The sequence below is a fragment of the Salvelinus namaycush genome, chromosome 7 (assembly GCF_016432855.1).
Source record: "Salvelinus namaycush isolate Seneca chromosome 7, SaNama_1.0, whole genome shotgun sequence".
Taxonomy (NCBI): domain Eukaryota; kingdom Metazoa; phylum Chordata; class Actinopteri; order Salmoniformes; family Salmonidae; genus Salvelinus; species Salvelinus namaycush.
The window spans coordinates 11,779,196-11,804,273 of NC_052313.1; the positions used below are offsets into that span (position 1 = coordinate 11,779,196).

Below are 25,078 nucleotides of genomic sequence, written 5' to 3' on the forward strand. Positions count from 1 at the left end.
CATTCTCTGGATGTATGGTGCTTTCACAACAACTGGGAACTCTGTAAAGGTCGAATTATGATGACGTCATTGATCTTCAGCTCGGAGCTCTAGAAAGAGGCCGGATTTACAATTCCGTGTTGGATGACCGTTCAAAACGTATATTCTCAGTCGGAGCTTGTTTATTCCCGACTTCCCAGTTGTCTTGAACTCACTGAAGTCAAGTTATCGCAGTTCCGATTTAACAGTTATTTTGAATGTGGCACAAACCATGCTTCATTGACAGCATGGCCAATGTTGAATGTTTATCATTTTAAACTTGGAAAAGAGACCCTTAATACCAGATTTGGGACCACACAGCCACTCCACTGAATAGCAGGTGAGTGATTGCTTTGCAATGCTTGCAGTTAGCCACTGTCACTGATTCCTTCCAAACCACACATTGTTGAATTTGCCATTTCCAACTTGTTGTGTAATGTTTATGTCCAATGGCCGATGAGCAGTGATACGTTTATCTATAATTTCTCTTATTTCTCTTCATATGACAAGGATTAAAAAGGATTTGCCAGTAGATTGTCGACTTGATTCATTATGACTGCTAGCTAAGATTTTTAAAGTATGATGTTGACATGATCAGTCCAATCAAAGCTACTGTAGATATAACGTGATTTGACATCATTTTATCTGTAGCCAATAACCTTGAGCCTTCTTGGATGGGCACTTGTAATGTAACTCTATGGCAGCACCCAAGGAGCTAGAATTCTCTAGCTCTACCCTTTGACTTGGTGGTGATGTAGTGTTCCCATGAGTGACAGAACACTGAACAACGCTGCATATTTTCTGCTGGCTTGCCCCACCACCACAGAAAGCACTGAGCTAAGCTGAAAGACCTGCATTTTGGAGCTCTATTAACTCAATTATATATATTTTTTACATTGTTTAAAAAACTGATATGTGACACATATTAATGGCAAAATAACATGCAAAACAGGCAAGTCCCCCCCACACAATTTATTTTATTACATTTTTGGTATTTACATTTTTTTAGGTAAAAACAGCCCCACCTGCCCTGAATGATGGGTCACCACTGATACGTTAATTATCCAAACCTGATACATTAATTATCCTAACCTGTCACGTTAATTATCCTAACCTGTCGCGTTAATTATCCTAACCTGACACGTTAATTATCCTAACCTGACACATGAATTCTCCTAAACTGTCATATTAATTATCCTAACCTGCTATATAAACAAACCATCAGACCCGACAACACATCAGTATCAGCACACTGGCAGACCGCTGATGTAGAAGTAGGCCTATGTAACTTTTTGGGCCCAAGCCAAGTTTGGCATTTTATGTTTTGTCCTGCACTGTAAATAATTCCCATGCACTGCACTGGAACTCAACATATTGCTTGTAAAATAGGCTAAACTATAACAATGGTCAAGGTTCCTTTCTGTATAAGATAAGATAAAATACACTTTATTAGTCCACGCCAGAAGGGAATTTGTCGTCTGGGCGTTCCCTTTCTCGTGCTCCGTCTGGCGAGACAAAAATTACCAAGTGAGATGTCTCGCTTACCTTTGGTCACGTTCGTGTGGGTCAAACAAAAATACATTAATTATTAGTTAGAACAATAGAGCCTTCCACAATGCATGCGATGGCTGCAGGATGAAGTTGGTGAAGAACTGCAGAAACCTGCAGTAAAAAACTTCGTTTTTTTGGTAAAGTTCATGCAGTCGGGCAATTTTTATTCCCGGAATGCAACACATGTTGAAAGGCAGTGATCAACGATGGTCACCTACTTGAGAAAAGTAATCTGCTCGAACGCGCCCATTCACTATGCGCCTAATTCCTAGAACTCATAAATCGACGCAATAGCCTCAATCTTATCTTTCTCGATAATATGACTCGAGATAGGCATGGCCGAATTTCTCAACACTTAAACAATGGTTAGGGTACGTGCACTCTTGAAACATTGTAAACACGTATTTGTCGGCAGAGGGCAGAAAGAAAATACTGTGTAATACATTTATAGTTTGTTGCTTTGCTTACAACGGGAAGTCGGTCTATGGTCAACATGGTGTTCGGTCTGCTGTTACGGAGAATATTTCTGACCGTTGTCGAAACCAGCAGCCGCGTTTCGCTCGGTACGAGAGGCCAATGGTGTGGTTTCACGACCTCAACAACCAGATTCAGCGAGTCCTCCTTGCCCAACCCCGGTAGGCTATAATGCTTCCACCTGTCACGGTCACCACTCATCTTGAGGCCTGTCAATTTGGTTAATAAAATCAGTTGTTCAACCTGAATTCAACATAGACCTAGTTGTTGTTCAATGTGACTGCGCTATATAAACCCGTGTAATAACTTAAATGCCTATGTGTTACCAATGTCATCATATAGCCTAAGGCACCTTTAATTTAAGGGCAATTTGTGATTGATACATCAATTTTGGACTTTTGAATTAATTATATATAGCTTACCCATTGACAGTGCTTAAAATGTATGCACTATGCAGAAATCACTCCGCTATTTCCTGGTTACTAAATACTAATAGTTTGCCTAATTTCAGTTTGTGACAAAACAAGCAAGTATAGTTGAAAATCATTGCACCATCTAAACCTCTGTGAAATATATTTTCCATAACCAAAACTATTGTATATTAAGCTACTCGAAGCTGGTGTGCAAAACCGAAGTAAAAGACGCAAAACCTAAACTTAAGAACGGGAAACATAGAAATAGCGCACTTAGACCGCTTCTTAGAGTGGCTTCCACTTTTCAATGTGTATTTGGTCAGGTAGCCCAAAAAGTTACATATTGCAGATTTAATTTGAGCCACCTCTCAGTTTTGGACTGTTTAGTTCCAGAACCTATTGAATAATTTTCAATGCAATGTAAAAGTTATAATAAAAACAGAGTTAATTGGAATTGCCTTCTCGTAAAATGTCCTGCCCCCTAAAAAAAACGTAATGTGAAAATTTAGGTTTTCAGCCGCTGCCTGATTATTCTAAGAATGTATTCTGGTTGGGAGGCCTGGGTTTATGGTTTGTGCAACATTCTGGACAGAATGGTGCCGAAGAGGATGGCTGCCGTTTTTACGTACTCCTAACCAACTGTGCTATCATCCAGAGGCATGCTCCTAGTAGCCGGACTATAATGCAGGGAAACTTAAATCTGTTTTACTTCATTTCTACCAGCATGTTAAATGTGCAACCAGAAGAGAAAAAAACTCTAGACCAACCTTTACTCCACACACAGAGACGCATACAAAGCTCTCCCTTGCCCTCCATTTGGCAAATCTGACCATAACTCTATCCTCCTGATTCCTGCTTACAAGCGAAAACTAAAGCAGGAAGTACCAGTGACTCGCTCAATAATGAAGTGGTCAGAGGACGCAGATGCTAATTCTGCTATGCCCTCCGACAAACCATCAAAGAGCCAAAGCGTCAATACAGGACTAAGATTGAATCATACTACACCAGCTCGGGTGTTTGTGGGATGTGGCAGGGCTTGCAAACTATTACGGACTACAAAGGGAAGCACAGCTGCCCAGTGACACAAGCCTATCAGACGAGCTAAATAACTTCCATGCTCGCTTTGAGGAAAGCAACACTGAAGCATGCATGAGAGCATTAGCTGTTCCGGATGACTGTGTGATCACGCTCTCTGTAGCCGATGTGAGTAAGACCTTTTAAACAGGTCAGCATGCGTTGACCAACTGGCAAGTGTCTTCACTGACATTTTCAACCTGTCCCTGACTGAGTCTTTAATATCAACATGTTTCAAGCAGACCACCATAGTCCATGTGCCCAAGAACACCAAGGTAACCATGAAGTGCTTTGAAAGGCTGCCTATGGCTCACATCAACACCATTATTCCAGAAACCCTAGACCCACTCCAATTTGCATACTGCCCTAACAGATCCACAGATGATGCAATCTCTATTGCACTCCACACTGCCCTTTCCCACCTGGACAAAAGGAACACCTATGTGAGAATGCTATTCATTGATTACAGCTCAGCGTCCAACACCATAGTGCCCTCAAAGCTCATCACTAAGCTAAGGACCCTGGGACTAAAAACCTCTCTGTGCAACTGGATCCTGGACTTCCTGATGGGCCGCCCCCAGGTGGTGAGGGTAGGTAACAACACAGCCGCCACACTGATCCTCAACACGGGCTCCCCAGGGGTGCTTGCTCAGTCCCCTCCTGTGGCCCCTGTTCACCCATGACTGCATGGCCAAGCATGACTCCAACACCATCATTAAGTTTGCTGATGACACAACAGTGGTAGGCCTGATCACTGACAATGATGAGACAGCCTATAGGGAGGAGGTCAGAGACCTGGCAGAGTGGTACCAGGATAACAAACTCTCCCTCAATGTGATCAAGACAAAGGAGATGATTGTGGACTACAGAAAAGTATGTCTGAGCAAGCCCCCATTCTCATTGAAGTGGCTGTAGTGGAGCAGGTTGAGAGCTTCAAGTTCCTTGGTGTTCACATCACCAACAAACTATCATGGTCCAAACACACCAAGACAGTTGTGAAATGCGCATGACAATGCCTATTCCCCCTCAGGAGAATGAAAAGATTTGGCATGGGTCCTCAGATCCTCAAAAGCTTCTACAGCTGCACCATCAAGAGCATCCTGATTGGTTGCATCACCACCTGGTATGGCAACTGCTCGGCTTCTGACCACAAGGCACTAGAGAGGGTAGTGCGTATGGCCCAGTACATCACTGGGGCCAAGCTTCCTGCCATCTAGGACCTCTATACCAGGTGGTGTAAGAGGAATGCCACAAAAATTGCCAAGGACTCCCGCCACCCTAGTCATAGACTTTTCTTTCTGCTACTGCACGGCAAGCGGTACCGGAGCTCCAAGTCTAGATAAAAAAAATCTTAAAACTGCATTGTTGGTTAAGGGCTTGTAAATAAGCATTTCACTGTAAGGTCTACACCTGTTGTATTCGGCGCATGTGACAAATAACATTTTGATTTGATGTTTGAGAACAACACATGGCCGACTGGCCAATGCTGTGGTGAGATGGCAGAATTGTAATTCGTAACATTATACGAAATGGATGATACATTGAAATAAATTTGACAAAGTTATAGAATTACTGCAGTCTGTTCAGAAAGAAATGAAACAATTCAGAATACTACACCAGGAGTAGGCTTATAACTTCGCCACAGAGGATCCTAGCTGTTTATTGTGTGTTGCCCAATCACAAGGCATAGCCTACAGTCGGGAACTTGCTGCAAATCTTTCAGTGAACAGCATACAGCCAAAACAGGCCTTTCGCAATATTTCAAATACAATTGCAGGAAAACACAGGTTGGAAAGCAAATGGCTCCTGCTGATCAAAGGGAAGACTTTTTAATCTTGAAATTTCAGAATGTGGGGGGGACATGTTCCCCCCATCCCATGTGAAAGTTGCACCCCTGCATATACAGGTTAAAGGACTATTTTTACCCATGTAATACAGTGGTTTTGTTGTTTTCACTAGTCTATTGTAGACACATTCACAATTTTTTAAATTTTAAAACAATGTCTGAGTAGATATCTAGCTTTGAATGTCATGATCAGTCCTGATGTTCCCAATTGGCCGTTTAAGTCAATTCTAACAACTCCCAAGATTCCCCTCTCTCTAACTAGGTGGAGTGGGTGGTGTGTGGGTTGAACCTTGTTTAACACGTAGGTGTCAAAAGGGCTTCAACCTCATCAAATATAAAACCGTAGAGATTATTTCACAGATAATGTTTTGTCGGAGTTTAGAGTGACGAAAAGCAGCTAGCAGCCATTCTCTGTGCTCTCATGTCTGGTCATTGAGCCCAAGTGGAGTTGTTGTTATACTCACTCAGAGCAGCCATGAGCAGAACACATGCAGAGCGAACAGCGCAGGTAGCGGGTGACACACAGAGAAAATCAGCTAATGGATTTAGGTGTACTAACAGAGGAAGTTATTTCTAATTTCGTGTTTCGGGCAGAAGAAATCGGGTCTGGGAAGGGCCTTAACGTAGCAGGCATGGACAGGGCCTTAACGTAGCAGGCATGGGTAGGGCCTTAACGTAGCAGGCATGGACCGGGCCTTAACGTAGCAGGCATGGGTAGGGCCTTAACGTAGCAGGCATGGACCGGGCCTTAACGTAGCAGGCATGGGTAGGGCCTTAACGTAGCAGTAGGGCATTAACGTAGCAGGCATGGGTAGGGCCTTAACGTAGCAGTAGGGCATTAACGTAGCAGGCATGGGTAGGGCCTTAACGTAGCAGAAGGGCCTTAACGTAGCAGGCATGGGTAGGGCCTTAACGTAGCAGGCATGGGTAGGGCCTTAACGTAGCAGGCATGGGTAGGGCCTTAACGTAGCAGGCATGGGTAGGGCCTTAACGTAGCAGGCATGGGTAGGGCCTTAACGTAGCAGGCATGGGTAGGGCTTTAACGTAGCAGGCATGGGTAGGGCCTTAACGTAGCAGGCATGGGTAGGGCCTTAACGTAGCAGTCATGGGTAGGGCCTTAACGTAGCAGTAGGGCCTTAACGTAGCAGGCATGGGTAGGGCCTTAACGTAGCAGGCATGGGTAGGGCCTTAACATAGCAGGCATGGGTAGGGCATTAACGTAGCAGGCATGGGTAGGGCCTTAACGTAGCAGGCATGGGTAGGGCCTTAACGTAGCAGGCATGGGTAGGGCTTTAACGTAGCAGGCATGGGTAGGGCCTTAACGTAGCAGGCATGGGTAGGGCCTTAACGTAGCAGGCATGGGTAGGGCCTTAACGTAGCAGGCATGGGTAGGGCCTTAACGTAGCAGGCATGGGTAGGGCCTTAACGTAGCAGGCATGGGTAGGGCCTTAACGTAGCAGGCATGGGTAGGGCATTAACGTAGCAGGCATGGACAGGGCCTTAACGTAGCAGGCATGGGTAGGGCCTTAACGTAGCAGGCATGGGTAGGGCATTAACGTAGCAGGCATGGACAGGGCCTTAACGTAGCAGGCATGGACAGGGCATTAACGTAGCAGGCATGGGTAGGGCCTTAACGTAGCAGGCATGGGTAGGGCCTTAACGTAGCAGGCATGGACAGGGCATTAACGTAGCAGGCATGGGTAGGGCCTTAACGTAGCAGGCATGGGTAGGGCCTTAACGTAGCAGGCATGGGTAGGGCCTTAACGTAGCAGGCATGGGTAGGGCCTTAACGTAGCAGGCATGGGTAGGGCCTTAACGTAGCAGGCATGGGTAGGGCCTTAACGTAGCAGGCATGGGTAGGGCCTTAACGTAGCAGGCATGGGTAGGGCCTTAACGTAGCAGGCATGGACAGGGCATTAACGTAGCAGGCATGGACAGGGCCTTAACGTAGCAGGCATGGGTAGGGCCTTAACGTAGCAGGCATGGGTAGGGCCTTAACGTAGCAGGCATGAGTAGGGCCTTAACGTAGCAGGCATGGACAGGGCATTAACGTAGCAGGCATGGGTAGGGCCTTAACGTAGCAGGCATGGGTAGGGCCTTAACGTAGCAGGCATGGGTAGGGCCTTAACGTAGCAGGCATGGGTAGGGCCTTAACGTAGCAGGCATGGGTAGGGCCTTAACGTAGCAGGCATGGGTAGGGCCTTAACGTAGCAGGCATGGGTAGGGCCTTAACGTAGCAGGCATGGGTAGGGCTTTAACGTAGCAGGCATGGGTAGGGCCTTAACGTAGCAGGCATGGGTAGGGCCGTAACGTAGCAGGCATGGGTAGGGCCTTAACGTAGCAGGCATGGGTAGGGCTTTAACGTAGCAGGCATGGGTAGGGCCTTAACGTAGCAGGCATGGGTAGGGCCTTAACGTAGCAGGCATGGGTAGGGCTTTAACGTAGCAGGCATGGGTAGGGCCTTAACGTAGCAGAAGGGCCTTAACGTAGCAGGCATGGGTAGGGCTTTAACGTAGCAGGCATGGGTAGGGCCTTAACGTAGCAGGCATGGGTAGGGCCGTAACGTAGCAGGCATGGGTAGGGCCTTAACGTAGCAGGCATGGGTAGGGCTTTAACGTAGCAGGCATGGGTAGGGCCTTAACGTAGCAGGCATGGGTAGGGCCTTAACGTAGCAGGCATGGACAGGGCATTAACGTAGCAGTCATGGGTAGGGCCTTAACGTAGCAGTAGGGCATTAACGTAGCAGGCATGGGTAGGGCCTTAACGTAGCAGGCATGGGTAGGGCCTTAACGTAGCAGGCATGGGTAGGGCCTTAACGTAGCAGGCATGGGTAGGGCCTTAACGTAGCAGGCATGGATAGGGCATTAACGTAGCAAGCATGGACAGGGCATTAACGTAGCAGTCATGGGTAGGGCCTTAACGTAGCAGTAGGGCATTAACGTAGCAGGCATGGGTAGGGCCTTAACGTAGCAGGCATGGGTAGGGCCTTAACGTAGCAGGCATGGGTAGGGCCTTAACGTAGCAGGCATGGGTAGGGCCTTAACGTAGCAGGCATGGATAGGGCATTAACGTAGCAAGCATGGACAGGGCATTAACGTAGCAAGCATGGACAGGGCATTAACATAGCAAGCATGGACAGGGCCTTAACATAGCAGGCATGGGTAGGGCATTAACGTAGCAGGCATGGGTAGGGCCTTAACGTAGCAGGCATGGGTAGGGCCTTAACGTAGCAGGCATGGGTAGGGCCTTAACGTAGCCGGCATGGGTAGGGCCTTAACGTAGCAGGCATGGGTAGGGCCTTAACGTAGCAGAAGGGCCTTAACGTAGCAGGCATGGGTAGGGCCTTAACGTAGCAGTCATGGGTAGGGCCTTAACGTAGCAGGCATGGGTAGGGCCTTAACGTAGCAGGCATGGGTAGGGCCTTAACGTAGCAGGCATGGGTAGGGCTTTAACGTAGCAGGCATGGGTAGGGACTTAACGTAGCAGGCATGGGTAGGGCCTTAACGTAGCAGTCATGGGTAGGGCCTTAACGTAGCAGTAGGGCCTTAACGTAGCAGGCATGGGTAGGGCCTTAACGTAGCAGGCATGGGTAGGGCCTTAACGTAGCAGGCATGGGTAGGGCCTTAACGTAGCAGGCATGGGTAGGGCCTTAACGTAGCAAGCATGGACAGGGCATTAACATAGCAGGCATGGACAGGGCCTTAACATAGCAGGCATGGGTAGGGCATTAACGTAGCAGGCATGGGTAGGGCCTTAACGTAGCAGGCATGGGTAGGGCCTTAACGTAGCAGGCATGGGTAGGGCCTTAACGTAGCAGGCATGGGTAGGGCCTTAACGTAGCAGGCATGGGTAGGGCCTTAACGTAGCAGGCATGGGTAGGGCCTTAACGTAGCAGGCATGGGTAGGGCATTAACGTAGCAGGCATGGGTAGGGCTCAGGCAGGGATCTAGTAAAACTTGGTCACAGAAGATAATTTGAATGAAACCCAAAAAAATCTGAACCCTAGGATGCTAAAAATGTTCCATGTGTGGAATTTATAAGTGCCTCTACAGCTCAGTGCTCTATGCCACTACGCAAATGCGGTGACATGCATTGCGTTATTATGAAGGGAATCTTTTTGTTTCGTTTACCACCAGAGCTCCCCAGTTCACCCCCCTCTCGCGCTCACTTTTTGTTCCGGCACCTTCTGATTTACAAATTTAAGCACTGCCCATTGATTATTGAAGAATATAACGTATAAATGCCTCATGAACTTACTCATACCCCATACAACTGTCATGCCCCATCAGAACCCAAAATATAAGCTTGTTTTACTCCATTGTTTGGAATGTAGTTTTAACAGTGTTCGTTTACAATGATCATTTTGATCTCATGGTTGGTCAGTGCTAGCATCCATAACTCTGTCTATGAATTTGAGAGTGGAAACATTTATCCAGCCACATCGCTCAGCTTTTTACCAATACAGTGGCGGGGTATCTGCTTTGTGATCATTTGAACGGCAGATTTCCCCTTTAAGGAAACTAGTTAAAGGCTATTTAATTGCAGCATTTCTCCTGTGGCCATATTGGTGACTGGTTCCATAATATGCTCTTGTTTTCAAATGCTCACCTAGAGTAGCAAAACATAATTAGAATGGCTGATGAGTGGATTGGTTGGTTAGCCCAGATGTTAGAACTACCTGAAAAAAAGGTAATCAGCACTTTCCAGTAAAGTGTGTGTGTGTGTGAATGGATCTGCTGCCATGCAGTTTGTGATTGGGCCTGGTTCAAGTGATTCATTCATAGGCTTATTCATACTTTTCAACTATAGACACGTGTTTGGGGGTCCAGCACTATAGTCGACCTGTGTAACACAGCCTGCCTCTCATCCTCTATTAGTTAACCTCTGTCCTGAACAGTTTAGTTTCTCTGAATTCCATTAGTAGGATCCTTTTGGCTGAAATTGTTCCTGGTTTACGAGTCTTTCTTTCAAGCAATGGATGGTGAGTCCAGGTTTATCAAGGTTTTATATGATTATGGAATGGCAGTGAACCCAGTGTGTGTGTGTGTGCCTCAGATTCAGTGGTGAGCTACAAGCAGCTGAAGAACATGTTGTCCACTCACAACGTCCAACTGTTTGATGTCCGCAACCAAGATGAGTTCATGGCTGGACGCATCCCGGACTCTGTAAACATCCCATGTGAGTAGACTACACAAATCATGGTGTATATTAACCTATCAACGGTGTGTGTTTTTATGTGTACTGTATCTGTGCATGCGAGCAATCTCTCTACTAATGTTCAGCGTGTATGTGTGTGTCTGTCAGTGGGCCAGCTGGAGGAATCTCTAAAGCTGTCACCAGAGCACTTCCAGCTGCAGTTCGAGGTGAATGCTCCTGGGAAAGATGATGACAACATTGTGTTCCACTGCCAGAAGGGCCGGAGGAGCGCCGAAGCTCTAGCCATCGCCCGACAACTGGGCTTCAACAGGTATAACACACTTTAACTCACCTGGCATACCTTATTAGGGTACATTAGTGTGTACATACAGTATTCTCATACACACATACTGGAAGACACCTGAAAGATCTCCCCCTCTCTCTCCTCCCCTTCTCTCTCCTAGGGCTCGGCACTATCAGGGGGGGTACAGTGAATGGGCCGCACATGAGGGAAAGTGAGTCACTTTACATCCATAACATGAAGCCTGTATTGGAGTTCTGATCCAGCCCTATAACTCCTCTAGTCTGAGTACTGCACCAGAAAACCAAGACCCACATCGAAACACACGTCTACACAGGAATTGTATTTAGAGGACTCAAGTTTTCAGTTACTGTTCCTGACTGATTGACCTCAGTTATCTATGACAACTAACTTACTTGGAAGAGGTTGTTCTGTATCCTTATTTCCTACCTCATTTGGCTGAAAGGCTGATGTGAAATGTAAAAGGCAAGATCATAAACTGAGAGACTTACTTCATCAATAAAGTCAATATTTAGGATTTATATGGTTGTATTATTGTTTATTTTATGTAGGAATTTTACACTTGACAAATTAACAATAAACAATGACGTACACTACCAGTCAAAAGTTTGGGCACACCTACTCATTCAAGGGTTTTTCTTTATTTTTACTATTTTCTACATTGTAGAATAATAGTGAAGACATCAAAACTATGAAATGACACATGGAATCATGTAGTAACCAAAAGGTGTTAAACACATCAAAATATATTTTAGATTCTTCAAAGTAGCCACCCTTGATGACAGCTTTGCACACTCTTGGCATTCTCTCAACCAGCTTCACCTGGAATGCTTTTCCAACAGTCTTGAAGGAGTTCCCACATATGCTGAGCACTTGTTGGCTGCTTTCCCTTCACTCTGCGGTCCAACTCATCCCAAACCATCTCAATTGGGTTGAGGCCGGGGGATTGTGGCGGCCAGGTCATCTGATGCAGCACTCCGTCACTCTCCTTCTTGGTCAAATAGACCTTACACAGCCTGGAGGTGTGTTGGGTCATTGTCCTGCTGAAAACCAAATGATAGTCCCACTAAACACAAACCAGATGGGATGGCGTATTCCTGCAGAATGCTGTGGTGTGCCTTGAATTCTAAATGAATCACTGACAGTGTCACCAGCAAAGCACCCAAACACCATCAAACCTCCTCCTCCATGCTTCACGGTGGGAACCACACATGCGGAGATCATCCGTTCGCCTTCTCTACAGCTCACAAAGACAGCGGTTGGAACCAAAAATCTCAAATTTGGACTCATCAGACCAAAGGACATATTTCCACCGGTCTAATGTCCATTGCTCGTGTTTCTTGGCCCAATCAAGTCTCTTCTTATTATTGGTGTCCTTTAGTAGTGGTTTCTTTGCAGCAATTCGACCAGCAATTCGACCTGATTTCACTCAGTCTCCTCTGAACAGTTGATGTTGAGATGTGTCTGTTACTTGAACTCTGAAGCATTTATTTAGGCTGCAATTTCTGAGGCTGGTAGCTCTAATGAACTTATCCTCTGCAGCAGAGGTAACTCTGGGTCTTCCTTTCCTGTGGCGGTCCTCATGAGAAACAGTTTCTTCATCAGCGCTTGAGGGTTTTTGCGACTGCACAATTTTCCATATTGCGTGATCTTCATGTCTTAAAGTAATGATGGACTGTCGTTTCTCTTTGCTTATTTGGGCTGTTCTTGCCATAATATGGAGTTGGTCTTTTACCAAATAGGGCTATCTTCTGTATACCACCCCTACCTTGTCACAACATAGCTGATTGGCTTAAATGCATTAAGAAGGAAATTAATTCCACAAATGAACTTTTAACAAAGCACACCTCTTAATTTAAATGCATTCCAGGTGACTACCTCATGAAGCTGGTTGAGAGAATGCCAAGAGTGTGCAAAGCTGTCATCAAGGCTACTTTTTGAAGAATCTCAAATATTAAATATTTTGTTTTAACACTTTTTTGGTTACTACATGATTCCATATGTGTTATTTCATAGTTTTGATGTCTTCACTATTATTCTACAATGTAGAAAATAGTAAAAATAAAGAACCATGGAATGAGTAGGTGTGTCCAAACTTTTGACTGGTACTGTAGGTGTGCACCTCTGTTATCAAAACAATAGTGAAACAGTTTGCAATTCACCTATTCAGCCATAAGATGGCAGCAGTGTTTTATGTACCCCATAACTTTAACATCTCCACTGATAACCATGCTCTTCTTAGTCAATTATATTGTTGTTTATGATGGTCCCCTGAGCGTTCACGGCCATTGATGCTGTTCAAACCTGCATTATGCTGACAGGGATGCAGCTTGTGAATAACAGCCAGACTTCTCAACAGCTGTCAAACACATTGTCAGCTGTCAAACACATTGTCAGCTGTCAAACACAGGGTCAGCTGTCAAACACAGGGTCAGCTGTCAAATACAGGGTCAGCTGTCAAGTACAGGGTCAGCTGTCAAACACATTGTCAGCTGTCAAACACAGGGTCAGCTGTCAAACACAGGGTCAGCTGTCAAACACAGGGTCAGCTGTCAAACACAGGGTCAGCTCTCAAACACAGGGTCAGCTCTCAAACACAGGGTCAGCTCATGGTCTCTGCATCACCCATTCAGTAGGAAAGCTGCTCCCAGCTCTCTCCCTTTTTTTTCTTCTCTCTCTTTTCTCTCTTTCTGTAATTTCTCTTTTCTCTCTTTTTCTTTTTCTCTCGCTGTTTTTCTTTCTCTCCCTCATCTAATTTTATGTGTCTGCCGGTCAATGTCAATATAGGAGACAGTGTGATCCCCCCCTCCCTCTTGTAATGTTTACTAACTACACTGCTGATTTTTACTGGGGGGGGGGGACATAAATACATATACTACTTAACTAAAACAATAATTGTCCGCCTCCCGGGTTCAGCTGTCAGTGGTTTGATGACTAAATGTATCAGGACATAGTAAACATTACAAACTACACTGCAGATTTTTTCCGGGTGGGAGGAATAGGGCGTATAGGGGGTCCTAATCCCACCATTTCAAGGACGTGATTGTAGTCTCCCAGCTGGAAGGGAGTCAGGATAGATGCTGGCCTTGGTGACATGATGCAGTTGTTCTCCCTCGGCTCCGACTTACTGTTGATTGAGCCTTTCATTCCCACATAGTCTCCTGCTAGTCTGCTCTAATGCTAGCTGACACTGAGCAGCTGAGATAGTCCACAGTTCTGCAGAGATTCTATAAAGCAGAGGGAGCACCACCCTATCCCTGCTATCATCCAGAAGGCGAGGTCAGTACAGGTGCATCAAAGGCGGGACCGAGAGACAGAAGCTATTTTTCAATCTCAAGGCCATCAGACTGTTAAATAGCCATCACTAGCTGGCTACCACCCGGTTACTCAACCCTGCACCTTAGAGGCTGCTGCCCTATATACATAGACATGGAATCACTAGTCACTTTAATAATGTTTACATACTACTTTACTAATTTCATATGTATATACTGTGTCCCATTCTTCCGTATTTTAGTCATTGCCACTCTGACATTGCTCGTCCTAATATATTTATATATATCTTAATTCCATTATTTTACTTTTGTGTGTATTGTTGTGATTTGTTAGATATTACTGCACTGTTGGAGCTAGGAACACAAGCATTTCGCTACACCCACAATAACGTCTGCTAAATATGTGTATGTGACCAATCAAATTTGATTTGATTTGATTTGAAAACCATGTTGGAGAAGATTCTTTCTCTCTGCCTCTCTCTCTCGCTGCTTTGGGGGCCGATAGTCTACAGTACATGTATCAAGTGTGGATCTGGCTCTAGACTCTAAAATGCCTTTTCCAATTCTATTTTCTCTTTCCTTGGCTCCTGTCTTTCTCGTCTCACCTCCCACTCATAGACCACTGGTGTGCAGCATACAGCATAATTCATCATCAGGACAAAAGGCCTCTGAAAATATAATTAGATGCTGTCAATCTTTCTCATACCCATTCATTTAAGGTTGAAGCCTGCTCATTTCCTCTAATGCATAGTGATGGTGTGTAATAAGGGGGGGGAAATGATTCATCATTTACTGCATGAGGCAGCATGGCTGCAGGAAGTTGGGGTGCTGAGAGTGCAGAAAAATTTAAATAAACATTTAAATAATTTTTTAAGAAAAAAAAATCACAAGCAATGCACTGGGCCTTTATTAGTCTGGAATTAGCGGACAAAAAATGGTCAACTATTTACTCTAGAGTTATACTGACGCTGCATGCCCTGTTCTGTATGTCCTGAACAGACCTTGAGCTTTTCAGGTTGGCTACTTCTCTCTTGTGTTTCTAACAGAACACACACCACACACAGACAGAACATTTTGCTAGAAGGTTCTGGTAGCTTTTGTTTCATTCAGTTCTAACAATTAGGCTAACCAAATAATCCACTCATGTTTTTCATGCCTGTATGGAAGACTGATATGGATGTACCTTAGCAGCGATGCACAGGAACAAATTGATGTCAAACCTCAAGGACACATTGACACTTGTGCATTAATTAAGCGCAATGTGACGTTCTACTGTAAATGAACTCATCAACTTGCCGTTTGTTGGGAGTATAGGGTACTAGTCAGCTAAAACTTCATCCTCTTATGAAAAGGATTCCCACTCCTCCCCTTTAGGGACAGATCAAAATGTACTGGGGGGGCTGGTACAACTCAAGGTGTCATGAAAAAATGAACCGCCCCCTCCCCAAATTGAACACCCTCCCCCCTCATAGAATTAACCAAAAATAATGTTTACGACCACAAATAATAACTGTACCGACCCTGTGTTTATAAACGTGGATATCTACTTTTGTTTATTACACTACGATCAGAGCCGGTTGCAGACAATGATCAGCTGGGGGGAAATCAGATTTTCAACATTTTGATGCCATATTTATAATTGTGTATATATGCAACAAATGTTCCACCAACAGATTTCTGAGCCAATGCACCACAAAACCAATAAACAAAGCATACCGACTTCGGGCACTTCAATATCATGGTTTGTGTTTTCAACACCACAATAAGTCATCTGTCAATCTGGACAAACAGAAAATACATCCCTCCCTACCTTGTAGGCTTACCCAGTATAGAAGGCTTGGCTTGACAATCTCTGAATGTCATTAAACTTTTTGGTGTTTTGTTACAGATGTCTCTTTCCATTAATCAATTGGCCGCTGCACAGTTTTGATTGATTGATTTTTATTTGTCCGTTTTTTTTTTTTAAATACATCGATTTTTTTAAGTGACTGGGATTGCACAATAAAGTCTGACTTATTTCCATTGTGGTCCCTATTTTTTTTTACAGAAATACATATACAAATACATAGATACAGAGATGGAAACAAAAAAATGCTCAACCTCCAGATGAGTATGAGGGGGGAGTTTAAGTACAATTCTTACAAGCTTTTTTGGCTGGTAGCTTATTCTTAACCATGATGTGCAGGCATAATCAAAGTGACAGTGGACTAGCACACTTGCTTGGTGTGTCTATAGCTAGGTTTCCATCCAATTGGCGACAGATTTTAATGTGGATATTCTAAAATCTTCATAAAAACAATATGTCATTTCAGAGTGTACTTTAGGAAAAGTTGGCGCCGGACAACATGACAGGGATGATTTTAATTTACCAGACATTTGAGAAATTGTATGGGCATCCATATGCATTCAGATCCAACCTGGCACAGCCAGCTTTATTAATAAAAGATGGATGTTGGCCAAATAAGCCACAATTACGTGTCCTTAAACAGCCTATAACAAATGATTAAAAACACTATTCCTTGTGTTTCAATGTGTAATATATGCAAAACTTTATAGCCTGTTTTTATTTTTTGGTTACTTTCCTAAAACAATAATTGTCCGCCTCACAGTTCATCTGTCAGTGATTTGATCACTAAATGTATCAGGACATTACATGCCAGGGCCTATAGGTTTAGGTGTCCACCACAGGAGGTTGGTGGCATCTTAATTGGGGAGGACAGGCTCATGGTAAGGGCTGGTGTGGAATAGATGGAATGGTATCAAATACAACACATGGTTTCCAGGTTCCATTCCATTCGCTCTGTTCCAGCCATTATTATGAGCCGTTCTCCCCTCAGCAGCTGCCACTGGTGTCCACCGTGTGATATTCCTATGTTATATATTAATTTTATATATATATATATATATATCCTATATATATACAGTGGGGAGAACAAGTATTTGATACACTGCCGATTTTGCAGGTTTTCCTACTTACAAAGCATGTAGAGGTCTGTAATTTTTTATCATAGGTACACTTCAACTGTGACAGACGGAATCTAAAACAAAAATCCAGAAAATCCCATTGTATGATTTTTAAGTAATTAATTTGCATTTTATTGCATGACATAAGTATTTGATCACCTACCAACCAGTAAGAATTCCGGCTCTCACAGACCTGTTAGTTTTTCTTTAAGAAGCCCTCCTGTTCTCCACTCATTACCTGTATTAACTGCACCTGTATGAACTCGTTACCTGTATAAAAGACACCTGTCCACACACTCAATCAAACAGACTCCAACCTCTCCACAATGGCCAAGACCAGAGAGCTGTGTAAGGACATCAGGGATAAAATTGTAGACCTGCACAAGGCTGGGATGGGCTACAGGACAATAGGCAAGCAGCTTGGTGAGAAGGCAACAACTGTTGGCGCAATTATTAGAAAATGGAAGAAGTTCAAGATGACGGTCAATCACCCTCGGTCTGGGGCTCCATGCAAGATCTCACCTCGTGGGGCATCAATGATCATGAGGAAGGTGAGGGATCAGCCCAGAACTACACGGCAGGACCTGGTCAATGACCTGAAGAGAGCTGGGACCACAGTCTCAAAAGAAAACCATTAGTAACACACTACGCCGTCATGGATTAAAATCCTGCAGCGCACGCAAGGTCCCCCTGCTCAAGCCAGTGCATGTCCAGGTCCGTCTGAAGTTTGCCAATGACCATCTGGATGATCCAGAGGAGGAATGGGAGAAGGTCATGTGGTCTGATGAGACAAAAATAGAGCTTTTTGGTCTAAACTCCACTCGCCGTGTTTGGAGGAAGAAGAAGGATGAGTACAACCCCAAGAACACCATCCCAACCGTGAAGCATGGAGGTGGAAACATCATTCTTTGGGGATGCTTTTCTGCAAAGGGGACAGGACGACTGCACCGTATTGAGGGGAGGATGGATGGGGCCATGTATCGCGAGATCTTGGCCAACAACCTCCTTCCCTCAGTAAGAGCATTGAAGATGGGTCGTGGCTGGGTCTTCCAGCATGACAACGACCCGAAACACACAGCCAGGGCAACTAAGGAGTGGCTCCGTAAGAAGCATCTCAAGGTCCTGGAGTGGCCTAGCCAGTCTCCAGACCTGAACCCAATAGAAAATCTTTGGAGGGAGCTGAAAGTCCGTATTGCCCAGCGACAGCCCCGAAACCTGAAGGATCTGGAGAAGGTCTGTATGGAGGAGTGGGCCAAAATCCCTGCTGCAGTGTGTGCAAACCTGGTCAAAAATACAGGAAACGTATGATCTCTGTAATTGCAAACAAAGGTTTCTGTACCAAATATTAAGTTCTGCTTTTCTGATGTATCAAATACTTATCTCATGCAATAAAATGCAATTTAATTACTTAAAAATCATACAATGTGATTTTCTGGATTTTTGTTTTCGATTCCGTCTCTCACAGTTGAAGTTTACCTATGATAAAAATTACAGACCTCTACATGCTTTGTAAGTAGGAAAACCTGCAAAATCGGCAGTCTATCAAATACTTGTTTTCCCCACTGTATATATCTATATATCCTATATATTATATATATATCCTATATATATTTATCTATTTATATATCCTATATAAAGGAAGAGAAGCTTAGGCCTAACCCCAGAGAGAGAGCGAGAGATGCTGGTGGCATGCTACAATGCCAATAGGCATTTCTTTCTGTCAGACGGCTACAAAGTCTGCTATATAGATAAAGACGTACAGAAGGACGGTAATTGGCTAATTTTCGATCTGACTATTTTGTATAAAGATTATACAAGTAGCTCTGGTAGGTCTGAAACAGTCTTCCTCAGCTCACGTTCAGCTGTCAGTCAGTTGAACACCGGTGTGCACTGCCTTCTTATCATAGGCCTACAGTAGCCAAAGCTTAATAATAGCCATACCAAACCTTCACAAATGTTTCTTAACTTTTTTAGGATATATCAAAAGCAAGCCAATCCATTGTTTATATGGAAAATATGAGCATAAGAGCAAATGTAAACTAGGGAAAAACGCACTACCCTCCCTTGTGCCCCCCCAAAAACACACAACCCTCCCCTACTTTGGACCAGCCCCTCCCCCACAGTACATTTCCATCTGGTCGTTACCTCTCACTACCTGTGAAGATTTCTTTGGGGGATTTCAATGAATCTGCACCCTGGAGTGAAGTTTAATATATTTTTTTTAAGATAAAAATACTCAATGGCTGACTCAGAACCGACTTCTTAACCACATGTTGTTGAATGAGTTCGTCTCTGATGGGGTGTGTTTTAAGACATTTTAGTTAATTAGAAGACGCGCTTATCCAGAGCGATTAGAAAGTGCGTACATTTTTGTACTGGTCCCACGTGGGAAACGAACCCACAACTCCGGCTTTGCAAGCGCCATGCTCTACCAAGTGAGCCACACCGGACATTTGCTCTTTAATGGCACCCGCACCAACAGTCACGGGCGCAATAAATGTCTCCCGCGCTCTTTCCCCTAAAAAAAACGGTTGTCAGTAATTGGATGTTTGAACCTGCAGCCTGATGTAAACTAAGCTGTCATGCATTTTTCCATCGACAATCCCAATAGCCTAATTAGCGTCACCCATATAACTGTATTACATTAAGAAAACTTATATAGGCCATAATAGTACATTTGCTTGAACGTGACTTGTATGACCAGGTAGATGAACCATCACCATTAGCCTACTAATCACAGTTTAAGCTACTTTTCATCGAGCCTAGTTGGCTACATCACGTTCCGAGGTGCAGTCTCGTGCGCAACTCGAGAGATCAAAGGGAACAAGTGAACCAGTGGCTTTGCTAGAATAACTCAAGGGACAAATAATCAATCGGAGTGGGTGAGTATTTATAGTCTTGTGCATTAATGAGGCTCCGTCTCTGGGCTCTGACTCAGAGCGCGCGGAGAATGGGCGCCTCACAGCTCTGGGTACGGTTGGAGTGCATAAAAACAGACCGGACAACTTTTACCTTACAACCGACAGATTCCGCGATGGCACCTCGTGCATTCTGCGCTGGAAAAGCCTAACAGGTAGGACTGTCTGTTTTTGGCGTACACATAATACAGGTTTAGATTCATGTTGGGATTGTTATAGTCACCTGCCAAGTCTCGTTCTGCTGCGCTTAAATGTTTTACATTCAGGATTTATTTTGGTGTTGTTTATTCTAGCCCAGCCTACTTGATGTATGACTTTCAATTATTTTTTCACTTTATGCCGACTATTACCAATTTTCATTATATGTGTTCCATTTGGGTATATAATTTGGGCATGCATGTGTGCTTGATATACTCCTCACACGTGATTGTGGTTTGGGTATCAGGGACTGACCCCTATGCAACGTCTATTCCACGTTGGTTCAACGTAATTTCCTTGAAATGAAGTGGAAACAACGTTGATTCAACCAGTGTGTGCCCGGTGATTCACGAGAGGCGTATCGAAGGTGTCGTCTACCTTTGGCGCAAAATGGAACGGATTTTCTCATTCACAAAAGTTGAAGGAAAGGCAGCTTGACAACATTTCAATTGACATAATATGTATATTAATTTTAATATGTTAGAATGAATTTCTCCGAGGTGTGCATATTTCTAACAGGCATGAGGATGTCTTAAACAACAGGGACAATTGTTAAGATAAACATATATTATTTCAAGAACTGCAGGTGGGAGATAGCATCCCCAAATTGATTTGTACAGTCAAACTGATTTGATAATTGAACATTTTCAGTGATACTGACTGATGAGGAGTCAATCATTGTGATATAGGCTATCAGAATAACGTGTAACACCTTTATTTTTGATGACCAGATTACATATGTCTATTAGCAATGTATTCTTGGATAAATGCTTTTGATGCCTACTTCTCTGTAAGTCCAGTTATTCTTCTCAGGTCAAAACCTTTATGTAAACCTGTGTTTGCAGTGTGTGTGGGCCGTCTGATGGAGGTCGGTGTTATTGCTACATGTCCAAGTACATTGGCACCTTAAGCCTAACCTGAGCCAACAACAGGACAAACATGCACTGCTCTGTTCCCAAGCGTGTATGTGTGTGCTTGTGTGTGTGTGTGTGTGTGTGGGTGAATCCATGGGTGTGTGTGCATGTGTGTGAAAGAGACACATGCACTCTGCCAAAATATGTCTTTCTTTTTCTCTGTCTCGAACACACGCAGACCCACGCTGCATTGCTGTATTTTCATTCCACATTTCACATGATAGAGGTGTTTACTATCAGAGAACAGGAAGTGTGCAGCCCCAGTCACCATGAGCACTCTGAGTCACCATGTCTACATGCTGATGGAAGATCTCCCTCCCGGTAGACTCTGGTTGGGTCTGTTCAATCTCAGTACATGATCAGGGACTAGACCGTAGACATAATTAAGTGATAATGCCAGAGAAGCCGGTGTTTGGAGGATATATTGGCACGGGTGTTGTTAGGCTCAAAACGAAGTCGAGGGCTCGCAAACCGTGCCAATATATCCTCCAAACACCGGCTTCGAGGGTCCTTATTACAGCTGTAGAGGTTAGCATACGCAAATATGAGTCTGGAACAGCAAGGCTAGTATGGTGGGGATGGGGAGTAATGGGAGCTCTGTGGGACTACAAAACTTGAGGAGAAGGGGGAAGGGAGAGAAGGGAAGAGGAGGGGAGGTGAAAGGAGGGGAGAAGAGGTGTCACGCCCTGACCTTAGTATTCTTTGTTTTCTTTATTATTTTGGTTAGGTCAGGGTGTGACATGCGTGATTATATGTTTTTGTCCTGTCTAGGGGTTTTGTATGTTTATTGGGGTTGTTACCAGTCTATGGGTTTGTATGTCTATGGTTGCCTAGATTGGTTCTCAATTAGAGGCAGCTGTTTATCGTTGTCTCTGATTGGGAACCATATTTAGGCAGCCATATTCCTTGAGTATTTCGTGGGTGATTATCTATGTCTATGTTGCATGTTTGCACTTAGTGTTATAGCGGTCACGTTCGTCTTGTTACTTTGTATTGTTTGTTAAGTGTTCTTCATTATTAAACGGAAGAATGCATTCTAATCACGCTGCGCCTTGGTCTCATCATTACGACGATCGTGACAAGAGGAGAGGATGAAAGAATACGAGGGGAGGGGAGGGGATGAAAGAATACGAGGGGAGAGGAGGAAACAATACAAGGGGAGAGGAGGAAACAATACGAGGGGAGAGGTGGAAACAATACGAGGGGAGAGGTGGAAACAATACGAGGGGAGAGGAGGAAACAATACGAGGGGAGAGGAGGAAACAATACGAGGGGAGAGGAGGAAACAATACGAGGGGAGAGGAGAAAAGAATACGAGGGGAGAGGAGGCCACAATATGAGGGGAGAGGAGGCCACAATATGAGGGGAGAGGAGGAAAGAATACGAGGGGAGAGGAGAAAAGAATACGAGGGGAGAGGAGGCCACAATATGAGGGGAGAGGAGGAAAGAATACGAGGGGAGAGGAGGAAAGAATACGAGAGGAGAGGAGGCCACAATATGAGGGGAGAGGAGGAAAGAATACGAGGGGAGAGGAGAAAAGAATACGAGGGGAGAGGAGGCCACAATACGAGGGGAGAGGAGGAAAGAATACGAGGGGAGAGGAGGAAACAATACGAGGGGAGAGGAGGAAACAATACGAGGGGAGAGGAGGAAACAATACGAGGGGAGAGGAGGGAAGAATATGAGGGGAGAGGAGGAAAGAATACGAGGGGAGAGGAGGAAAGAATACGAGGGTAGAGGAGAAAACAATATGAGGGGAGAGGAGAAAAACAATACGAGGGGAGAGGAGGAAACAATACGAGGGGAGAGGAGGAAACAATACGAGGGGAGAGGAGGAAAGAATACGGGGAGAGGAGGAAAGAATACGAGGGGAGAGGAGGAAAGAATACGAGGGGAGAGGAGGAAAGAATACAGGGAGAGGAGGAAAGAATACGAGGGGAGAGGAGGAAAGAATACGAGGGGAGAGGAGGAAAGAATACGAGGGGAGAGGAGGAAAGAATACAGGGAGAGGAGGAAAGAATACGAGGGGAGAGGAGGAAAGAATACGGGGGGAGAGGAGGAAAGAATACGAGGGGAGAGGAGGAAACAATACGAGGGGAGAGGAGGAAAGAATACGAGGGGAGAGGAGGAAAGAATACGAGGGGAGAGGAGGAAAGAATACGAGGGGAGAGGAGGAAAGAATACGAGGGGAGAGGAGGAAAGAATACGAGGGGAGAGGAGGAAAGAATACGAGGGGAGAGGAGGAAAGAATACGAGGGGAGTGGATGAAACAATACGAGGGGAGAGGAGGAAAGAATACGGGGGGAGAGGAGGAAAGAATACGAGGGGAGAGGAGTAAAGAATACGGGGGGAGAGGAGGAAAGAATACGAGGGGAGAGGAGGAAACAATACGAGGGGAGAGGAGGAAACAATACGAGGGGAGAGGAGGTAGGAATACGAGGGGAGAGGAGGTAGGAATACGAGGGGAGAGGAGGTAAGAATACGAGGGGAGAGGAGGAAACAATACGAGGGGAGAGGAGGTAGGAATACGAGGGGAGAGGAGGTAGGAATACGAGGGGAGAGGAGGTAAGAATACGAGGGGAGAGGAGTAAAGAATACGAGGGGAGTGGATGAAACACTACGAGGTGAGAGGAGGTAAGAATACGGGGAGAGGAGGTAAGAATACGAGGGGAGAGGAGGTAAGAATACGAGGGGAGAGGAGTAAAGAATACAAGGGAAGTGGATGAAACAATACGAGGGGAGAGGAGGAAACAATACGAGGGGAGAGGAGGAAACAATACGAGGGGAGAGGAGGAAACAATACGAGGGGAGAGGAGGAAAGAATACGAGGGGAGAGGAGGAAACAATACGGGGAGAGGAGAAAACAATACGAGGGGAGAGGAGGAAACAATACGAGGGGAGAGGAGAAAACAATACGAGGGGAGAGGAGGAAAGAATATGAGGGGAGAGGAGGAAACAATACGAGGGGAGAGAAGGAAAGAATACGGGGAGAGGAGGAAACAATGCGAGGGGAGAGGAGAAAACAATATGAGGGGAGAGGAGGAAACAATACGAGGGGAGAGGAGGAAACAATACGAGGGGAGAGGAGGAAAGAATACGAGGGGAGAGGAGGAAAGAATACGAGGGGAGAGGAGGAAACAATACGAGGGGAGAGGAGGTAAGAATACGAGGGGAGAGGAGGTAAGAATACGAGGGGAGAGGAGTAAAGAATACGAGGGGAGAGGAGTAGAGAATACGAGGGGAGAGGAGGTAAGAATACGAGGGGAGAGGAGTAAAGAATACGAGGGGAGAGGAGGAAAGAATACGAGGGGAGAGGTGAAAAGAATACGAGGAGAAAGGAGGAATGAATATGAGGAGAAAGGAGGAAGGAATATGAGGGGAGAGGCCCTTGTCCCTGCTGATCTGAAAGGTCTGGATAGGTTAAATGAATATAGCTGAAACGTTTTTATAGGTTAACTTAATCTACCTACCACTGGGCCAGGTACAACACAGGTACTTCATGTTGAGAGAGAGAGAGAGAGAGAGAGAGAGAGGGAGAGGGAGAGGGAGAGAGAGGGAGAGAGGGAGAGAGAGAGAGAGAGAGAGAGAGAGAGAGAGAGAGCTGGACTGTTGGGGATGAGTGGGAAATCATATTTTTTTACATTTAAAAGTAAATTGTTTCAATAAGATGAGATTGATGATGGTGCCAACTGACTATGTGTCTGCTGCAGTGGTCCAGCAGAAAACAATAACATAACCTCTACCAGCTTTCATCAAATACACATCTTCAACATTAAGCTGTGAAACTGCCGGAAATATAAAGTGAATAACGACAGTAACGTTTTATTGTAAAGACTGAGAATTAATTTATTTTGTCATTAAGACGGTAAGATTTTTGCTGGGAGTCTGAAATTACGTCCCTCTGACCATGACATGTCAGTCTCTGGAGGATATTGTGTTTTGTGTTTGCTGCCATGGCCTCATTGTGTAGGTGAC

General features: G+C 44.9%; 1 protein-coding gene across 1 annotated transcript; it reads left to right on the top strand.

Moving 5' to 3' along the window:
- Nucleotides 1-1,898: 1,898 nt before the first annotated feature.
- Nucleotides 1,899-11,354, top strand: LOC120050333 (thiosulfate:glutathione sulfurtransferase-like). The gene is made up of 4 exons (XM_038996914.1): nt 1,899-2,204; nt 10,432-10,554; nt 10,681-10,843; nt 10,977-11,354. The coding sequence occupies exons 1-4, from the start codon at nt 2,054-2,056 to the stop codon at nt 11,029-11,031; spliced, it is 492 nt and encodes a 163-aa protein (XP_038852842.1). The 5' UTR covers nt 1,899-2,053; the 3' UTR covers nt 11,032-11,354.
- The last annotated feature ends 13,724 nt before the right edge of the window (nt 11,355-25,078 follow it).

What these genes read in the sequence shown, in the direction of transcription:
- LOC120050333 (XM_038996914.1), top strand. Translation starts at nt 2,054, where the DNA reads ATGGTCAACATGGTGTTCGGTCTGCTGTTACGGAGAATATTTCTGACC. An exon ending in GTCCTCCTTGCCCAACCCCG is followed by an intron (nt 2,205 to 10,431) that starts GTAGGCTATAAT and finishes TGTGTGCCTCAG; the next exon opens with ATTCAGTGGTGAGCTACAAG. An exon ending in CGACAACTGGGCTTCAACAG is followed by an intron (nt 10,844 to 10,976) that starts GTATAACACACT and finishes TCTCTCTCCTAG; the next exon opens with GGCTCGGCACTATCAGGGGG.